The 18,334-nt window shown below is 47.4% G+C and overlaps 1 protein-coding gene across 2 annotated transcripts in view; it reads left to right on the top strand.

Moving 5' to 3' along the window:
• The first annotated feature begins 807 nt into the window (after nucleotides 1–807).
• The window catches only part of SCGN (secretagogin, EF-hand calcium binding protein), a 36,787-nt gene continuing 19,260 nt past the window's right edge, over nucleotides 808–18,334 (top strand). Inside the window, exons 1-6 of one of the 2 annotated variants that reach the window (XM_040460522.1) lie at nucleotides 808–1,060; nucleotides 2,037–2,107; nucleotides 6,896–6,988; nucleotides 10,547–10,582; nucleotides 13,937–13,993; nucleotides 14,648–14,725. In XM_040460522.1, coding sequence (XP_040316456.1) covers nucleotides 979–1,060; nucleotides 2,037–2,107; nucleotides 6,896–6,988; nucleotides 10,547–10,582; nucleotides 13,937–13,993; nucleotides 14,648–14,725 — 417 coding nt within the window. In that variant the 5' untranslated portion in view covers nucleotides 808–978. Of the gene's footprint in view, nucleotides 1,061–2,036; nucleotides 2,108–6,895; nucleotides 6,989–10,492; nucleotides 10,583–13,936; nucleotides 13,994–14,647; nucleotides 14,726–18,334 lie in introns of both variants that reach the window. The other variant, XM_040460521.1, reaches the window with a different exon arrangement.

The following is an 18,334-nucleotide window of genomic DNA, read 5'->3' as shown; positions in this document are numbered from 1 at the left end:
AACTCTTGTCTAACTCTCTTAATACCCGAGCTCCTTTCCTCAACAAATGGTTCAAAGCCCGTGGTCGGAAGCCATCAGCGCCCGTCAGTTCACTACGTCACAAAGCAACCAGTCAGGTTTTGAACAGTTCTGATCCTTAGAGCTCTGTGTTCCTCCAAATGATTTGTCATTTGGTTTTACTGAGAGACGTAGGAGCCGAACATAATCATCTACCTAAAACCTCTGCAGATGGCCACCGTGCCTTCCCTGACTCTCTTTCCCGGCAGAGCATGGCATGGTTTAGACTTCCCCAACATCCTCATATCCTGCTTTAAACCATGGTTCCTTGCAGAATCTCCATTTAGTAGCAAGTCTTTATAGTGCGTTCTAGCACAACAATGAGCGTGCCCTAAACACTCTGGCATCAACCTTGCTGTTGTCAGTCTCCTTGCTTTCTGGTAATTTCATACCACTACACCATCACCCCTCTGCACCTCATCCCCACCCTCCCCACACACTATGTTCCTAAGTTACCAGGTCCAAAGAGTCTTAACACAGACACCTCTTCCAACACTTTAATTTCAGGAGCTCTCTCTGGAAAACCCTTCGAAGCGCAAGTTTGGATGCTAAGTCAAATGTATGGGGATTGTTTTCTTTGAGTTTGGCAAATAAATTAAAGGCAAAGGCAGTTAGCTCTGCACGCCCCAGGACAGCGCCCTTCTCTCCTGTCCCCCAGCGGAGGCAGACAAGGGCCCTCTTAGGGTGCATGGACCTACGCGCGGGGCGGGGCGGGGACCAGCGCGCCAGCAGTGGGGCGGGCTTAGGGACTGTAGCGACACGAAGGCGCCACCGGCCTCGTCGCCAGCCGCCCTCGCAACCGCCCGGAAGACAGGTATTCAAAACAAACCGGAGAGCACCCGCTCAGGCGCGGGAGTCAGGAAGGAGCGGCTATCACCCGGTGTTCCTCGGCGGCAGGTGCCCAAGCCTCGCGTCAGCACCATGGACAGCGCCCGCGAACAGCTTCAGGGACGCTTGGACGCCGCGGGCTTATGGCAGGTCTGGCAGCGCTTTGACGGAGATGGTGAGTCGAGCAAGCCATCTGCACACACAGGTGTAGACGTGGCTCCAGCCCCTCTGAAAGGACCCAGAGTTTCCCCTTCCCATACATTTTTCCTCGCAGGGGAAGTTGTCTTCCAGCATTGTTCAAGCCTCACAGATGTTAGGTATACTGGAATTACAGATCTGGATGTCTGTGTAAGTTCTGGACTCGGCCCCTTCCCAATCTGTGTGTGTGTGTGTGTGTGTGTGTGTGTGTGTGAAGTTCAGGGTGGAGGGAGGGACTCGGTCCCCTTCCCAATCTGTGTGTGTGTGTGTGTGTGTGTGTGTGTGTCTGAAGTTCAGGTTTGCCCCCCTTCTCAGTCTCTGTGTGTGTATATCTAAAATGATATGTCATGTATAATGACAAAGATCATTACATGTATTTGAGGCTTGAGACTGACATGCAGCTATCTGAAGTCCACCCTCCCTTATTGTGCTCTTCAAAGGGAGGATGAATTTTACCAACTTCCAAAAAGACACTACCCACACCCACCCCGCAAAAGAACTACCTAAAAAGAAAATGGAACTCTTTAATGTGTGCTTTATCTTTATTAATAATTCAAACAACCCTAAAGAAAATGCCTAACGTGTGTTTTGACTCTGCAAACGAAGATTTGATAATTACATCTGTTAAATTGTTCCAAGCTTCCAAATCCTTGGGTTGGACTTTTCTTCTAAAATTCATGTTTATCGGTGGATTCAAATGTATGTATTTAATCACTCTCCTTTTCGAAATATTCCTACAAACCCAGCACAGAGCATTAGCTCCTGAATGTGTGTTTACTTTTCAAATCCATGACTTCTAGACGTCAGCTATTGGCACTTAGTTGTTGGAACAGTAAAGAACGTATCCATGGGGATTTTACAGTGTGAGATTAAAGACAATTTAGATAAATCCTAAATGTCACGTGGTATTTTGTGGAAGTGACTACCATTTGTGCATCTCTTGTTGCATTTAGAGAAAGGATACATAGAAGAGAAGGAGCTTGATGCTTTCTTTCGCCATGTCTTGACGACACTGGGTACTGATGTAAGTACTTGTGCCACTAAGCATTAATTTATGTGCCTTTAGCAACATGCAAGGAGCATCCAAGTCTCATGTCGATTTGCGCCCATTAATCCCATCTGACCTCTTTTCTTCTTTGCCTGCGTGTGATTTTCTCCATCTCCTAGCAACACGGAGGAATTGAGGCAGGTTTTATAAAAGGTGCAACTGGAGCATTGGGTGTGCTGGTCACTGACTTTCACTGTGACATCTGTCATCCACTCAGAGACCTTAACTATAAATTCAAACACCTCTGTTTTGAACGTTTCCTTGGTTATGTCTCTGCTAATGGATTTCAACTTGGAGATAAGGCAGCTCACTTTGTTCAAAAAGGTGGAAGAGAGGTTAAGAGCTTTGAGGTTCTGTGTGTTTAGTGCATTTGATACTCCTTTGATAGCAAACCGCAAACAACCACTTAAAATCACTTTCCCTTATTCATTTTAACAGAAATGATTTTTCTTATAGAAAAATCTTTTCATATAGGTATAGATTTCTTAGGGAATAACAAACCAGAAAATAATCAATATGTCCAGAGCCCAGGTATAATAAATGTATCGAGTCCATCATTTACCCTGATGGTAAATCTGGCCTTGAGAGATGGAGATTAACTTTTAAAGATCCCTCTACTAAAGCAGAGGAAAAACTCACACCGAGCCACACCAGCCTAGGCGGGGGAGAGCCCAGTAAAACTCCATCAGGAGATGCCCGGTAAGAGGAATAGCTCTGGAGACAGGAGCATTTAAAATGAATCGTGAAGCTCACTTATGCTCAGATATAACTGTTTACACGGAAGAATAAAGTGCCTTGCGCTTTCATGGAGGAGCCCAATGAGGGGAACAGACTCCCCGTACATCAAGAAGGGCTTGGGGAGGAGGTGCGTAGGGGTTGGGGGGGGGTGGTGGGCAGCAGCTCAGAACAAAAGAGGCTGCCATCTGCCTCCAACAGCCACGCAGACCTTGTCTCTGTCTCTTTGAATATATGGACTTGTCTCTGCCTCTCCTATTCTTTTTTTTGTGTGCATCTGTCTCATTTTTCTGCCCATCTCTGTTTCTTATTCTGATACCTGGCCCCGTCTTCCATCATCTCTTGACTTTCTCTCTGACCTCTCTGTCTCTCTTCTCTATGTCCTACATGTCTCTCCATGTCTCACTGTCTCTCCTGCCTCCTTGTTTCCCTTCTACCTTCAGTCTGCTTCTCAAAGCTCTCTTGTCCCTCCTCTCCCTTTCTTTTCCTTTCCCTTTCTTATCGGTCTCATCTTTTTTGCCTCCCATTTCTTGTCTTCTATCAGTTTCTCTTCTCTTTTCTTCTCCTTCCTTCCTTTACCTCACTCTGTCTCCCTCTCTCGGTCTCTCTCTCTGTCTCTGCCTTGCTCCTACTTACTGCTGTAAATGCGAAGGCTCATGGCATTCCAGAGCCTATGAGTCAGGCGCTGTTGTGTCAGGCATGACAGGAGTATTAGAGGAAAACAAATAGATGAAGGCAGAGCCATTCAACATCTTAGAATAAACTGGACAGTCAAAAAACCCAAATTTCCAGAGACTTGGAACTTCCCACCTTTTCAGAAGCTCCTTGCTTTAGTGGCTGATAGGAAAGGGGGAGAAAAGTTGCTGTCAGGGCTGAAACTGGAAGCGTCCTCTTTTCAGTCATGAGGTGGGGGTGGGGCTACTAAAGCACAAGGTCTGCCCTAAGCCAAGGGCACCACAAGCCGTTCCATGAGCCATCTCCTTCTGGGGCTTTGGCTAATGTCGGAGGCACTGTTGCTTCTAGTGACACAGCAGAGGGGCGGTTCTTTCCTCACCCTCCCTCAGAGCCAGCCTGTGGACTCACCCTCTCACACCGGGGCAGGCCCAGTCCCCCCAGGAAAGGAGACAAATGAGTCACCAGCGTCCTGTGCCCCTGTGCTCAGTGTAGGCCTTCCTGAGGCCGGAGGCAAAGGGGTTGGAAGGCTGCAGAATCCTCAGGGTAGTGGAGGCAAAACGGGGCACGCTTCAGAATTCTCTGTATTTGTTAAAATGTAGACCCCAAGTTCCACCCCCTAGGCATTTCGGTACATTCGAGGTCTGCCTAAGATCTCGTATTTTTAAATCACCCGAAGTCGGTTTGTATCTCTTCTAGCCTCTGTCCCTCCAGGAACAGCAACTGCCCATCAGAAGGAGGGTTCTAGTAGCATCAGTCTCTGGCAGTGGCCCCAGCCACCTCTTCTCAGCACTTGGCTGGGGAGGGGCCTTTGGTGCCAGCTGTTATCCAAAGATGTCGTCGCCGGCCATTATCCTGTTTCAAAACGCTGAGGCATTACCCTGGGGCGTGGGGTTATAGAGACCTGCGCTGCACCCTCCACGCTACCTGGACAACCGTGATTAAGGAAACTATTCCTAATTCTGGGTTTTTTTTTTTTTCCCTGCTGAGAAATGAGCAGCCCCTACACATGTCCTTAAGAAGAGGGCAGGACTTCCCGAGTGGAAGCCCTTTAAACTGAGCAACAATCACCATTTGTGACACTTACTTTTCATCAGTGATGCCCCAGTGCCTACGGAACCAGCCGCAGGGAAGACTCCACCATTGGGCAGCCCCTTGGCCTGGGGTTTAGGGGTGCAAGCGGTTCTTCGAAGGCCTGAATAGCTCTATTTTCTTCCCTCATTAGCAGGGCACAGAGATCGCGGAAAGAGGAATCTTAAGGTTTCTGACAGTAAGGTGCCTGGTGGTCAACCTTGGAGAGCGGGCAGCCTGTGTGTAATTACCTGGTTCCCAGAGCCTCTGAGGGGACAGACTTAATGGGACCATCAGCCATTTTTGCTGCTGTTTCTGTTACTCACCCCTGCCCTCAGCTCTCTGCCTTTTCTCTTCACGTGCATAGAACCGGCCTCTGAACTAGGTCTGGATACAGCCAGTGCCCTGCAGAACATCATTGTCTGGGGCCGTGTGCACATCCTTCCCATCCAGACTGTGGCACATCCCGGGTCTCCCTCAATGCTTCAGGGATGACGAGCACCCTGCGGGGGCCCAGAGTCTCACGGAAGGAGGGAGGGGTGCTGATGGGGAATGGAAGCAGTCCCTAGGTCCTGGTGTGTTGGGTCCAACGACTAGGCATGGGCTCTGGGGTGGGAGGTCTGGAAGGGCAGAAGTCAAGGTTCTGTGGCTTCAAACTAAAGGCAGCACAGAGAATCTGGCTACAGCTTCTTTGGCTTCACATTTGTTTATTTTGAAATTTAATTTTCCACCAACATGGCCCATGTTAGTTAACTTCCTTCGGGAAGGCCCAGTCCATCATAAAGAATCATTTATTCATTCCACAGATACTGTATTTGAGAGCTACAGAAATCACTGCCATCCTACGGATCTCTTAATCTAGAAAGTCACCTGAAACCCAGAGTGAAGACCCACCTTGTTGAGTGATCATCAGTTTCTTTTCTGTGTGATTGCACGTACACGACCCACACACACAAACTCACACGCACACGATCCAAGGTGCCAAGACTAGAGATGCCGATCCCTCTATATGTAGGGGACCCACTGACGAGGGGGTTGACTGGCAGGGAGAGTATTAGGGACAGCACTGAGGAGAATGAATTTAGCATGGCTGATGGAGTCTGCAGTCTTGGAATCAGGCACTGCTGGGGAGTGTTTCTGCTTCTCAACTCCCGCATCAGAATTCGTTCTCCATTGTTGATTATATATGTCATATTTCTTTGTACCACTCCTGCAGTCCACCGCTGAGGAACAAGTTAGTGTGTTCCTCAGTTGTACGTGAAAGTTGTACGTGAAAGGGAGATGTGGCATCTTTGGTATTCAACATTTTATTACTTTTCCTCCCTTCTAATGACCTTTTCCTCAACAAATCCAAGGAGAAGAGGAAGGGAATGAGCTATGTCGAACTGGCAACCTAGAAGGGCCAGGCTTTTCACTTAGAAATAGAATAGGGGTGCGTGGGTAGCTCCGCTGGTTAAATGTCTGATGATTGATTTTGGCTTGGGTAATGATCTCATGGTTCATGAGATCAAGCCCCACATTGGGCTCTGCGCTGACAGCACAGAGCCTGCTTGGGATTCTCTCTCTCTGCCCCTCCCCCACTCACGCATGTGCACGCACCCTCTTTCTCAAAATAAATAAATAAACTTAAAAAAATACCTTTAAAAAAAAGAAACAGAACAAAATTGGGGCACCTGGGTGGCTCAGTCAGTTGGGCTTCTGACTCTTGATCTCAGCTCGGGTCATGATCTCATGGTTTGCGAGATCAAGCCCTGTCTCGAGCTCTGCACTGACGGCATGGAGTCTGCTTGGGATTCTCTCTCTCCCTCTCTCTCTGCCCCTCCCCTACTATTCATGTGTGGTCTCTCTCTTACTCAAAAAAAAAAAAAAAAAAGAAAAAAGAAAAGAAAAAAAATAGAACAAAATCTCCAAGTTCTTGGGCAGAAAGTTCTTGGGAAAGAAAGTATGTTCATTACTATACAGCCTTTTGTCACAACAAAACATACAATGATGTTCAAAACCATACTTTAACACTCTAGTCTCTCAGCGTCCCTTCACTCATGTTTTAGGAATTCACCTGCTGTAGGTCTCACCTGGTCAGGGTGCCGATCAGTGATGGTTTGCTCAAGAAATCTCTGGCACTCTTCCCCCTGTTCAACACGGTAGGCTTGCTCTAAATGGCTAAGTGACCTGCTTCCCAGGTTAGAGTAACATAATTATCAGGCTATCTGCTCTGAATATTTGATACCCCAGCTACGTTTTTGGAATCCCAGTGGCTTTAATGTGGTTCTGTCTGGCCTATCATAGGCGGCGGTGGTAGAAGAAAACGTGCAGAGACTGAAGCAGCGAATTATGGCTCCCCAGGACGTCTCTAGAGCTGGTCGCGTACAAATGAAAGAGGTACCGTTAAGCCTTTTTAGAGCTATTGTTTTCTCTGAAAGATAATGCAAATCTTACATCTGGTTGGGAAATCAGAACTCTCTACAAGGCAGGTGGCCTACACGGTATTTTGAAGTAATCACCTCTCCTTTCTCATCCGCTTAGCAACAAATAGTTCCATCGTTTTAGTTAGGTCAATCAATATTTATACTTACTTGATAACTGGGGAATTGATACGCTGGAGGCCTTTCAGTTACCTGATCCAATATTTGTCTCTTTGCAATGCGCTGTTCAGATTCAACCTTGGTATAAGGAAAACTTTAGCGACAATAAATGAGTTTAAACTTCCGTATCGGCCAGCGGAGGCTGGAAAGATCTATCCCTGAAGATCGTTAAAAACAAAACAGACAGCAGCTGTCTGCAGTTCAGCCCACATTTACTGAGTCTACAAAAGCAAGGTGTTAAGCACGCAGTGCCTCGGGTAGTGTCTCTTTAACCTCATTGTTTTTCCTTCCAGTTACAAAAAGGTTTAGAGTTTAGAAAGGATTTCCACACATATGTTGATACCTTATCCCCCACAATAGTGCAAGGAGATAGGAGTGGGACATTACCCCTATTTCATGTGCATTACGTGGCCAATTAGTGGCACTAGTTTAAGTGTAACCCCACTTAAAGATATCACTCGATGGGTTCCTGCTATATAGTTATCAGTCTGTATCTAAAAATGAGCTACTTAAAACTAAGGTATTTATTTTATAGTCAAAATTGCCTGCGACACAGATTACCGGAAACCTGTAGAACAAGTCTCGATGTCGCCATACTTGGACAGACAGTATTATTCATGAAAACAGGACTGTTTTGCTTCAGAAGGTTATGACAAAAGGGCAAGACAACGCCTCCTTATAAAAAGTAGATGTGTTCACCAGGATGCAGCCTTTTCAGAAAAGCAATAAACTAAATCCAGATGTATGAACGTAGTTGTTTCCAAAATTTTCTCTCCAAGGCAAAATTATATACGTAACGAGTATTTGTAGTATAATGGATGGAAACGTACCTGCGTATCCATCAAAGAAGGAAGTGCAGGCCTCACGCTAGAAATACCGAAGTATTCGTGACTACATGTTCACTGTTGCATTCCCCAGCCCACAGAACAGAGGGTAACATTCGTGGTGCTCGACAAATATGTACTGACTTAATAATGAATAAATGAAACACGGTTAACCCCTGCTAACAACAGTCGGGCCTTCCTGAAGCACTTGGGAATAGCTTACGCCAACCAGTCATGGAGTCCTGCAAATGACATAACTGAGGGGCTGTTTGTAGACAAGCCGATGGTACCCAGTTCATCGGTCCGAGGTCCCTAACCTGCCGTCTGCGAGCTTAAGGAGGAACAGTGTCTCCCCGACCTTGTGCCGTGCCCCTGACTACATCACTGACTCCAGTCACAGGTGGTGAGACATAAAGATCAGCGTACCTGGTACATGTTAGGTATTCTGGCACAATTAAGATGGGGAAGAAGTCCCAACCGAGCTGCAGCCAGGTTTGGGGAGATGATCTGTACACCGGATTTGTCCAGGGCTCCTCTGTGCCCTCCAATCAAAGCTAAAGACAGACCGGGTTCTAGAGACTGAGGACCAGCGAATTACATTTTAATTTGGTTCCTTGGCCTATGGTACCCCGTGTGAAAAAGAACTCAGTCCTAAAGACCAGTTGCCATATCCAGTTGACCTTGGAGCCTCGGCCGGGGGCCCGAGGGGTGGGGCAGGGAAAGGGCCAAGTCCACACCGTGAATGTGAGACCTTGGCCAATTCACTGCTCCCTGTGCCTCCGTTTTATCATCTTCATCAACACGGCAGTTACCATGTATTGAATGTTTCATATGTACCAGGAATTTTATGAACAGCTTATTAATGGTGCCTCATTCTACTTTCAGTCTTGACATAAACACTAGCATGTAAACATTATTATCCCATTTTACAAATGAAGAAATTGAGGCACGGAGATATCAATTAAATTGTGCCGTAGCAAATAACAGGCAAACAATGGAGAAGGAATCAGGGTCGGTTATCAGTGGCACACGGCGCTGTCCCGCTCCCATAGTAAGGGGGGCATTTATGCCCCCCAGAAGGACTGGTGTGAGAATTTAATGAGATAATAATTGAAAAGCACATTTTCCAGTGCCTGCCATGGACGAGCTACTCAACATACGATATTCAGAATCCGATCATTATCATGCCCACACCGTGTCCACGAGCAGACCTTCATCCAACTAGAGAATGTGCGCAGGAGTGTGGGCTCATCACGCCTACGAGCCACCAACAGCGTCCGTCTGGGCTCTCTCTCTGGCAGTGTACCAGATGCTGGGAGAAGTGCCCGGTGATGGGAGGAATGGCCATTGTTTATGGCGGACAGCTCAGAGAGAAGACAATAACACTGCTAGACCGCGGGTGACAGACGAGGCCAGCCAAACACGCCTACGTGCTGATGTAAGAGTAACAATCACGCAGGAGATGAAAATGTCACCTCTACTCGTGGGAGATGTGACGTAAATCAGGAGAGCTGGAGCTCAAATGCAAAGTTGGATGACTGAATTTACCATGCATGGTCCAAGTATTGCAGCATCATAGAGACACTAATAAACTAATAACATAAAAGAATAAATTAGCCAACACTCAACACTCCTGCCTGTAACTGTGGCACAGAAGTGAACGTATATGTAGCATCTCGCCAGCACAGCAGAAAGGTTAAAAGTGTGGCCATAGTCCTGGTGCCACTGCTTACTCACCACATAGCTGAGGCAAGTTCCAGTTGCTTTAACTAACAAATAATAATAATGGTGTGTTGTCTACTCTATAGGTCGTTGTTAGGTTTCAGTGAATGAGCGGACGTAAGAATTTAGAGTAATTCATGGCACACATAAGAATTATTTGCTATTTTAATTTTCTTTTGTATTACAGAGTGAAATTATTTTAATACGAGAGAGTTGTAAGATAGTGCCTGGGACATAGTCAACACTGACAAATTTATTATTATTTTTTTTTAATTTTTTTTCAACGTTTATTTATTTATTTGGGACAGAGAGAGACAGAGCATGAACGGGGGAGGGGCAGAGAGAGGGAGACACAGAATCGGAAACAGGCTCCAGGCTCCGAGCCATCAGCCCAGAGCCCGACGTGGGGCTCGTACTCCCGGACCGCGAGATCGTGACCTGGCTGAAGTCGGACGCTTCACCGACTGCGCCACCCAGGCACCCCTGACAAATTTATTATTAAAAATTAGGATTCTTATTCTGGATCGGAAGCTTGCAGAAGGCAGACACCCACAGTGTTTCATTCCCAGTACGGGTGCAATACTGTTTGAAAGAATCAGTGAATCAAACATGGCAATCCAGGGCACAGACCTGCAATCTGAGCTCTCACTCTTGAGGAACCCAAGCCCTTCTGCCCTATAACAGGTCTCACCGTGGCTTTTTCCCAGGGGGCACTGGCCAGTGTCACCGACTGCTATGTCTCTCCATTTCTGTAGCTTGCCACTATGTTCTTGTCTGAGGATGAAAACTTCCTTCTGCTCTTTCGTCAGGAAACCCCCTTGGACAGCAGCGTGGAGTTTATGCAGGTAAGTGTTTGACTGTATCTCTATGGTTGATGAGGGTTGAGAAGAGACCAGGGCCCCAGCCACCTACTGTGGTGGCCACCACATCTCCCCAGTCCCCAATGTAGAGCTGCCCATGGAGGACAAGATCGAGCAAAAGAAGCCCTTGGTGACAAGCCAGAGCTTTGGCCCCAAGTCCCCGTGTGCCCCCATGTGCTCCGTGGGACCCGGACTGCTCCCGAGCAGACAAAGTCCTTCAGCCTGGGCTAGGGGAGGCCTAGACAACATCCAGGCAGGTGCACACAGAGGAAGGTAACGGGGGTTTGCTGGGGACTGGGGAGCCCAGAGATCAGGTGCCTCCCCCCAGGGAGCTCCAGAGAACGGCTGCCTTATAAGAATGCCCTCTGGCCATCTAGACTCTGTGTGAAACTACTTGTTTTCAAATGTTGGCAGTTAATCCTAGTTTTGAAGGTATAATACTGTGAAAGAGGAGGACAGAAGATCCAAAGCAGGCTCGGTGCTGAGAGCAGAGAGCCCAATGTGGGATTCGAACTCATGAACTGTGAAATCATAAGCCAAAACCAAGAGTTGGATGCTTAACCGACTGAGTCACCCAGGCGTCCCAGGATCCTTTAAGATGTCATTACCCAAGGTTAAAAATATCTTTACCCTCTGACTTAATAAACTTCTACTGCTCCAAGCATCTATCTGAAGGGTATAATCAGAAATGTTTATATTCGGAGGAAATGCATTACAACGTTAAGGACCAAAATCGTACATGCGTTATGATCTTAACATTATTTTAAAAATCGTTCATCCTTGGGGCACCTGGGTGGCGCAGTCGGTTAAGCGTCCGACTTCAGCCAGGTCACGATCTCGCGGTCCGGGAGTTCGAGCCCCGCGTCGGGCTCTGGGCTGATGGCTCAGAGCCTGGAGGCTGTTTCCGATTCTGTGTCTCCCTCTCTCTCTGCCCCTCCCCCGTTCATGCTCTGTCTCTCTCTGTCCCAAAAATAAATAAACATTGAAAAAAAAATTTTTTTTTAAAGTAAATAAAAAAATAAAAAAATAAATAAAAATCGTTCATCCTAACACATACATAAATTAGACCATAGGGAAATACACACAATATAGATACTGATTGCTCTTAAGCAATTAAGATTTTGAATGATTTTCATATACTTTGCACTTTTATGTTTTCCGGTTGTGTACAGAATCATAATTATTTACAAATTATTTTAAGTGGCATTTTTGAAATTTTAATTGTGCTTAAAAGTGCCTAAAAGAACATTTTAAATGAAAATAATCAGCACACGGCCCAAGTATACGGCCTCCAAGTTAGTCTTGTCAGGTGTATCATAGAAATATGATGGAAAGGAAACACACAAAAATCCTAAGGGACCATCTCTGGGTAAGTAGTTTCGGACATTATACTTGTCTTCTTCTTGTAATTCGTTAAGTTTGTACAGTGAATCTGAGTTACTCTTATAATCAGAAAAACAGTATTAAAATGTTAGGGCGTGCGTTGTACCGAATAATGTCAAGGAATGGGAAAAAGGAAATAGCACAACGGCACCGTCCTCTTCTAGTTTCTCTTTTACCATCTGCCTCCCCCCTCCTAGCTTGTCCACTGCTTCTAACAAAGAAGTTTTCCTTCCTCTACCCAATTAAAAAAATAGATAGATAGAGATATGGATATAGGTATCACTTCAGACTCTTGATTATTATTTTTAAAATTTTTTTAACGTTTATTTATTGAGAGACACAGAGACACAGAGCACGAGCAGGGGAGGGGCCAAGAGATGGAGAGACGCAGAATCGGAAGCGGGCTCCAGGTTCCGAGCTGTCAGCACAGAGCCCGACGCGGGGCTCAAACTCACGACCAACGGGATCACGACCTGAGCCGAAGTCGGATGCTTAACTGACTGAGCCACCCAGGCGCCCCAACTCTTGATTATTTTAATTAAGTTTGTTATAACCTATTAGTATCCTATATATTTTTAAAAATTCGAAGTTAATGCGTTTATGTTCTCCCTGAGCCCCAGGACCTGAAAGCCCTTTAATCCTGACACACTGCTCGGAGCTCCTGTGCCATGACTGCCCAGGGTATCACTTCAGTCTTGCTTTCCTTAATTCTTACAAACGTGACGCAGTGAAGATTTGTTTCCCAGCGTCTTTGTGCACCATTCCTGTCTGTGACTCAGATTCTCCTTCTTTGTGTTCCTCCTTCCTGGAGTATATCCTTCATGCAAAGTCTGTTGGCAAAAACTCTGTTTTGTTTTCCCAGAAATCTCCTCGTTTTGCTTTCATTCTTTAAAGACAGGCATGCACGTGATCACAAAAAAAATCTTTAGCCCTCCAATGACTCAGTTGTAGTAACATTATAAAAGTAGATGGAATAACATGGGGAAAAAAGCATGTAAGACGGTGTTGTTCATTATTTGAAATTCTTATTCTCCGTTTTGGTACATTTGGTAATATACCAGAATATATATACCAGAATATATATGGTAGTATATATATATATATATATATATATATATATATATATATTTGGTAATATACCAGAATATAATTTACATTTAGCGAGTTGATTTTGTAAGTCTGGCTGAATTCAGGCAGACGTGTTGCCATCAGGGACCGCAAGGCGTGACGCTTCCCAACCTTCCCGCGACCCCTCGGTACCCCGACTGTCCCCATGGGGTGCTGGGCTGGTGGACTGGTGTTGAGAATTAAGGTCCCTGCAGTCGGTGAGTCAGCTGACCCATTCTACATCTACAGGAAATCTTGTCGATTAGAAACAACAACTTAGTGCTCCTTTTCCATTCTGCCTAGGACTTAGAAAACTTGCCAACCTGTGATGCTCATACATGGAATAATCAGAAGCGGCCCAAACCACACCACGCAGTAGAGAAAGCAGTTCAGTGTCTAAGAATGTTCAGTTCCGTCTTCCAGTGTAGTGACTGTATCTTCGGCTGGATGAATGCTACCCTTGTAGCAATGAAAGTGTTGTCTCGTCACTGGGAATTAGCCGAGATGTTTCATTCCCTTTACCCAGAGCCAAGGCCACCCAGCCAAGCTTCTTTATGGCCTTCCGGCAGCAGTGTATTTGGGAGGGGTTCACCCTTTCGTTAAGTTTATTGCTATTGGGGCTTTTAGTTCTATGCAGGTGCCTCGGTTTGACTACCTCCTGGGCCCCAGGATTTGTCTCTTGTTGACCTTGTGTGCAATTTCCTGATAACGCTGCAGGCTAAATTGTCAGAGTCACCAGATGTACCAGGGACAGACTCTGGTTTCAGTCCTCCACGACCTCTCTGGGTTTGTGCTTGCTTACACGGTCACTGGACCAGTAAATGGACGTATGGCTTTTGTGTATTTCAGATTTGGCGCAAATACGATGCTGACAGCAGTGGCTTTATATCAGCTGTTGAGCTGCGGGTAAGTGTGGGGACCCTCGCTGGGTGGATGTGGCCTTGCTCATCACTGGGAACTTGATATATGGACCATGAATTTAATTCCTATGGGCCCGAGAAGCATGCGTTTGAATTTGTTACTTAAAAAAAACCAAAAACGTATTTGTATTTAAAAGGTTTAGGACGTGCAAATAACATTGCTCTCTCTGGGAAAGAGACGTAATTAAGGAATTTTCGACACTTTTTCCATGCCTGGAGTCATCCTCTGAATTCTGTGAGCTCCCTTTATTTTAAAGTTTTTATTTATTTATTTTGAGAGACAGTGAGCAGGGGAAGGGGAGTGAAAGAGGGAGAGAGAGAGAGAGAGACCGAGAATGCCAAGCAGGCCTCGCTGTCAGTACAGAGCCTGATGTGGGACTCGAGTTCACAAACCATGAGATCATGACCCAAGCCAAAATCAGGAGTTGGACGCTCACCCGACTGAGCCACTCTGGTGCCCCTGTGAGCTCCGTTTAAACAGCGAGAGCCCTCCATTCTTGGATTTATTTGCTTCCTACAAGCAGTTTGTTTTCTCCTAAAAATAAAAAAAAAAACCACAATGCCTAAATTAAGGCGTCCCGAGATCGTTGTGGTTTATTTGCTCCCCATATAAGATGTGACTCTTCTCTCGATGTCACAGAACTTCCTCCGAGACCTCTTCCTCCACCACAAAAAGGCCGTCCCTGAGGCTAAGCTGGACGAATACACCGGCACCATGGTAAGTAGCTGGGCAGTGTGATCTCACGAAGGCAGCCCCCCTGATGCCTCCCCGGGGCCCAGAGTCGGTACCCGGGAGCACCTGCAGACTGAATGAATACAAGAGAAACCTCAAGTCTGGGAAACGTCGGCTAAAACTGAGCTGTTCTAGCCTCTCTCTGAGGACAGGACCGCGTGTATTTGAGAGGAAAGCTGTTTGCCTGTCCCTGGGGAGACCCAGAAAGTGCAGTGAACATCGGTTACCAGGCACCAGGCCAATAACCTCGAAGCCACTCGAAGTCACACAGAAACGGGTAAACATGGACAATCAGTCCCAGGCACAGGGGAAGCCACTTCTTGCCATGAGTCTATTCACGTGGCATGTTGTTCGAGGGCAGCTGAGAGTCGGACAGATGGGAGACGTGCGTCCCGCGTCTCCCACTTATAGGCTGCGACCTTGGGAGACTGTCAACCTGTCCATCTTACTAGTTCATCCGTAAAATGGGGGTTAATGGTACCTACCTGCTGTGAGGGCAGAGCGAGCCGATGTCTCCGAAGCACTTTGCAGAGCGTCTGGGACATAATAGGTGTCCGTACCTGTTAGCTCTTACTGTGGCAGTTGCTGTGGCCCTTGTTGTCATTAGGCTTCCGCGACCAGGATGACCCTGAGATTGTTTCGGTGAAAAATGACAGCATGGGAGAGCTGCCTCTGGCAAACGCATCCTCATCTAACACGATGCATTGCTCCAGCCACCAATCAACAGTCTGGCTTCCCTGCCGTTCGTGTCCACCCCCCACCCCCTTCCTTCCCCCAGACAAGTGCTTCGGGCCAATCGGACGCTGTTGTTTTCTCAATCAAGAAGCCAAGAAATTGCTGGTGAAGGCTTACTTGCTCGTAGGATTGTGAGGCACAGGAAGACTTCCAGCACAGATTCACGTTACTGGGCTTCCTGGTGAGCAGTTGGGAGCACGTAACGCCAAGAAGAGTCGGTGAATTCTCATAAAATGTGTGCCACTAGGTTGCCCTCTGGAGGCCTCGAGCTGATTTGGTATTATTTCTGGTATAAATAAATACGGTATAATTTCTGATGCCGTCTCTGCAGGGTTGGCATTGTTCATGCCATTTCGTGTATCTGATGCTAGAGGCTTAGAAAGGCTAAGTGACCGCGTCACCACCGAGTTGAATTCTTAAACTCGCTTGGAAGATCAGGTGACTGGGAGAAGTTGAGTTACCCGGCCAAAGGCACCAGTTAAACTGGAAGCTAAGCTCTCTTGGTTTCCAGACTCTTACTCTGCACCCTGTCCGTCGCTGACCCCCAGGCCCCGGGCGCCTGCCCTGGGGAGGAGGGAAGGAGAAGGGCGCTCTTGACCGTGATGGCTTGTAAATGGCCTAGGCAGAAGTGAAGCTGATGCCAAGGGCAGAATCAAACCCCAGGCCAGGATCTCAATCAAGGAAACAATTCGGCTTCTTGGTATGTTGGACCTCTTTTAATAACACGCAAATGGTGTTCGAGATCCTGAGTGAGTACGCACTCAGCACGAAAGAGCAAAGTGGGAAGTCTAGAAGCAGGAAGCAGGGAAATCTCGAGGCTTCTTCCCACCTGATTTCCAGCAGCACCTGCCAGCATGGTAAATACCACGGAAAGGGGGAGGTCACCGTAACTGCCTGAGAATAACAAGCAGGTTAGGTTTCCAGATGAGCACTTTCCACCCTTGATCCAACACGGCGTCAGCACCGGTTGTTTGTAACCTTGATTTTATTAACTTCCAAAACATGCACTGCAAGATGAAATACTCTCACTTAGAATCGCCAGGATGTTTCTAATATTTCTTTGACTGCCTTTGAATCCGAGGCCCTCCGCCTCCAACTACAATACTAAACGGCTACGTTCTCACGTAACATGGCTCAATTCTCTTCCCTACTTTTATTCTCCCGGTTCTTGCTTGTCCTTCAAGATTCAGTGAGACATCATCGTGGCCTAGAAAACCTTCCATAACCTTCTTCTGTAGTGGATGCAGGTGCCTCTCCCCTGGGGGTCCCATATCATTGTCTTCACATCGGTCACCCATTTAACCCAGGCTGCAAATATCCACTAAATATCTGCCACGCCCCTGGCACTCCTCGAGTCGCTGGGGATCCAGCAGCGAGCGAACCAGACAAAGGAGAGACTGACAATAACCATAAACATAATAAATAATAAATGATATCGCATGACAGGGGTAACGAGTGTTATGGGAAAGATGAAAAAGTAGAACAGGGCGAAGGATGGCCATGCCAGCAAGGTAGCTAGGATCGGAGGCTGGGGAGTGTAATTTTCACCCTTCGAGAAGGTGAGGCTTGAGGAAGGACCGAGGGTACAGCAAAGCACAGAGACCCTGGGGCAGTAGCCTGCCTGTGGACTTCAAGGACAGGGAGACACGAGTGTGGCTCGAGCACAGAATTCAAGGGCAAGACTTAACGGAGGCCAGACCCCGTGGGGCGTCTTAGCCACTGTGAGAACGTATGACAATGAGTGAGATGGAGAGCCACCAGAGGGGCAAGGAGGGAATCAGGAAGACCTGTGAAGAGGCCACCACTGCCATCCGGGTAAGAGAGGGTGGCAGCTCGGAGGGGGTGGGGCAGCAGAGGAGATGAGAAGGATTGCGAAGGGGAAATCAACAGGATTGCCGATGAGTCAGCTGGAGTCAAGGGCAGCACGGACATCACTGGTTCACCACTTGTTCTTTACTAGCCAGTGACTCCTCTAGGGCGAGGGCAGGCGGCAGGGCCTAGCACACAGTAGGCTACTCCGTGCCCATTGTCAGAACTGAATTTGGGGTCATTACCTAACAGCCAGCTCAGAAGAAACCAGGACAACAAAAGCAAGGTTTGCTCTGGGGACCCTCCTTGAGAGCCTCCACCTCCAGTAAGGCTCATGCTCCCTATCGGGGAGCCTCGTAGATGGCCCATTGCACAGATCCACCCTTCCTCAAGCTATGTTTGGTGTCCTGGAACTCTCCTTTGATTTCTTCCTCTTTGTACACCAGACCCTCTAGGACAGAGCCAGGAGGAGTGCTCGGGAGTATTGGGCTTGATCCCTTAGGGCTCTCCCTGGGGTCCTTTGTCCCAGAGACTCATCCACAGGGGTCCCCACCGGGCAGGGTATGGGCTGTGCTGAGCCCAGGGGCAGACCCAACAGGGCGGCTGGAGCCCCATGCTGATGACGAGAGGTAGGAGGGGCAGGAAGGCAGGAGTGGGGGGTGAGAGTCGGAGGGTGTGGAGGAAGAGAAATGCAAATAGAAAAAGACAATCCGAGTAGGACAGGCCCGGGATGTGTCCCAGTGGATTCCGAGTTCACACCCCTAAATTCCTGAAGTTGAATCTGACATGCTTTTTCTGGGCGGAGGAGTGGGGTCACAAAGTGACCCACAGCACCCCCTCTGTCACCAAAGCCGGCACCTTCTTCATGCTCCTCTTCCAGGTCAGAATATGACCTGGTTACCTGGTTGAAATGAAGCTGTGAGTTCATTTAGGGAGAACTTACCAAGAAAGATATGGTCCCTGCCCTTCTGGAGTCTTCTGATGAGGGAAAAATTGGTAGAGGAGGGGAAAAAGCAAAAAATTCACTCTGGCCGCTCCCTTTCATCCCCA

The sequence above is a fragment of the Herpailurus yagouaroundi genome, unplaced genomic scaffold (assembly GCF_014898765.1).
Source record: "Herpailurus yagouaroundi ecotype Mexico unplaced genomic scaffold, PumYag 250, whole genome shotgun sequence".
Classification (NCBI taxonomy): Eukaryota; Metazoa; Chordata; class Mammalia; order Carnivora; family Felidae; genus Herpailurus; species Herpailurus yagouaroundi.
Note: the sequence above shows the minus strand (reverse complement) of the source record. Positions and strands in the feature narration are given on the sequence as shown.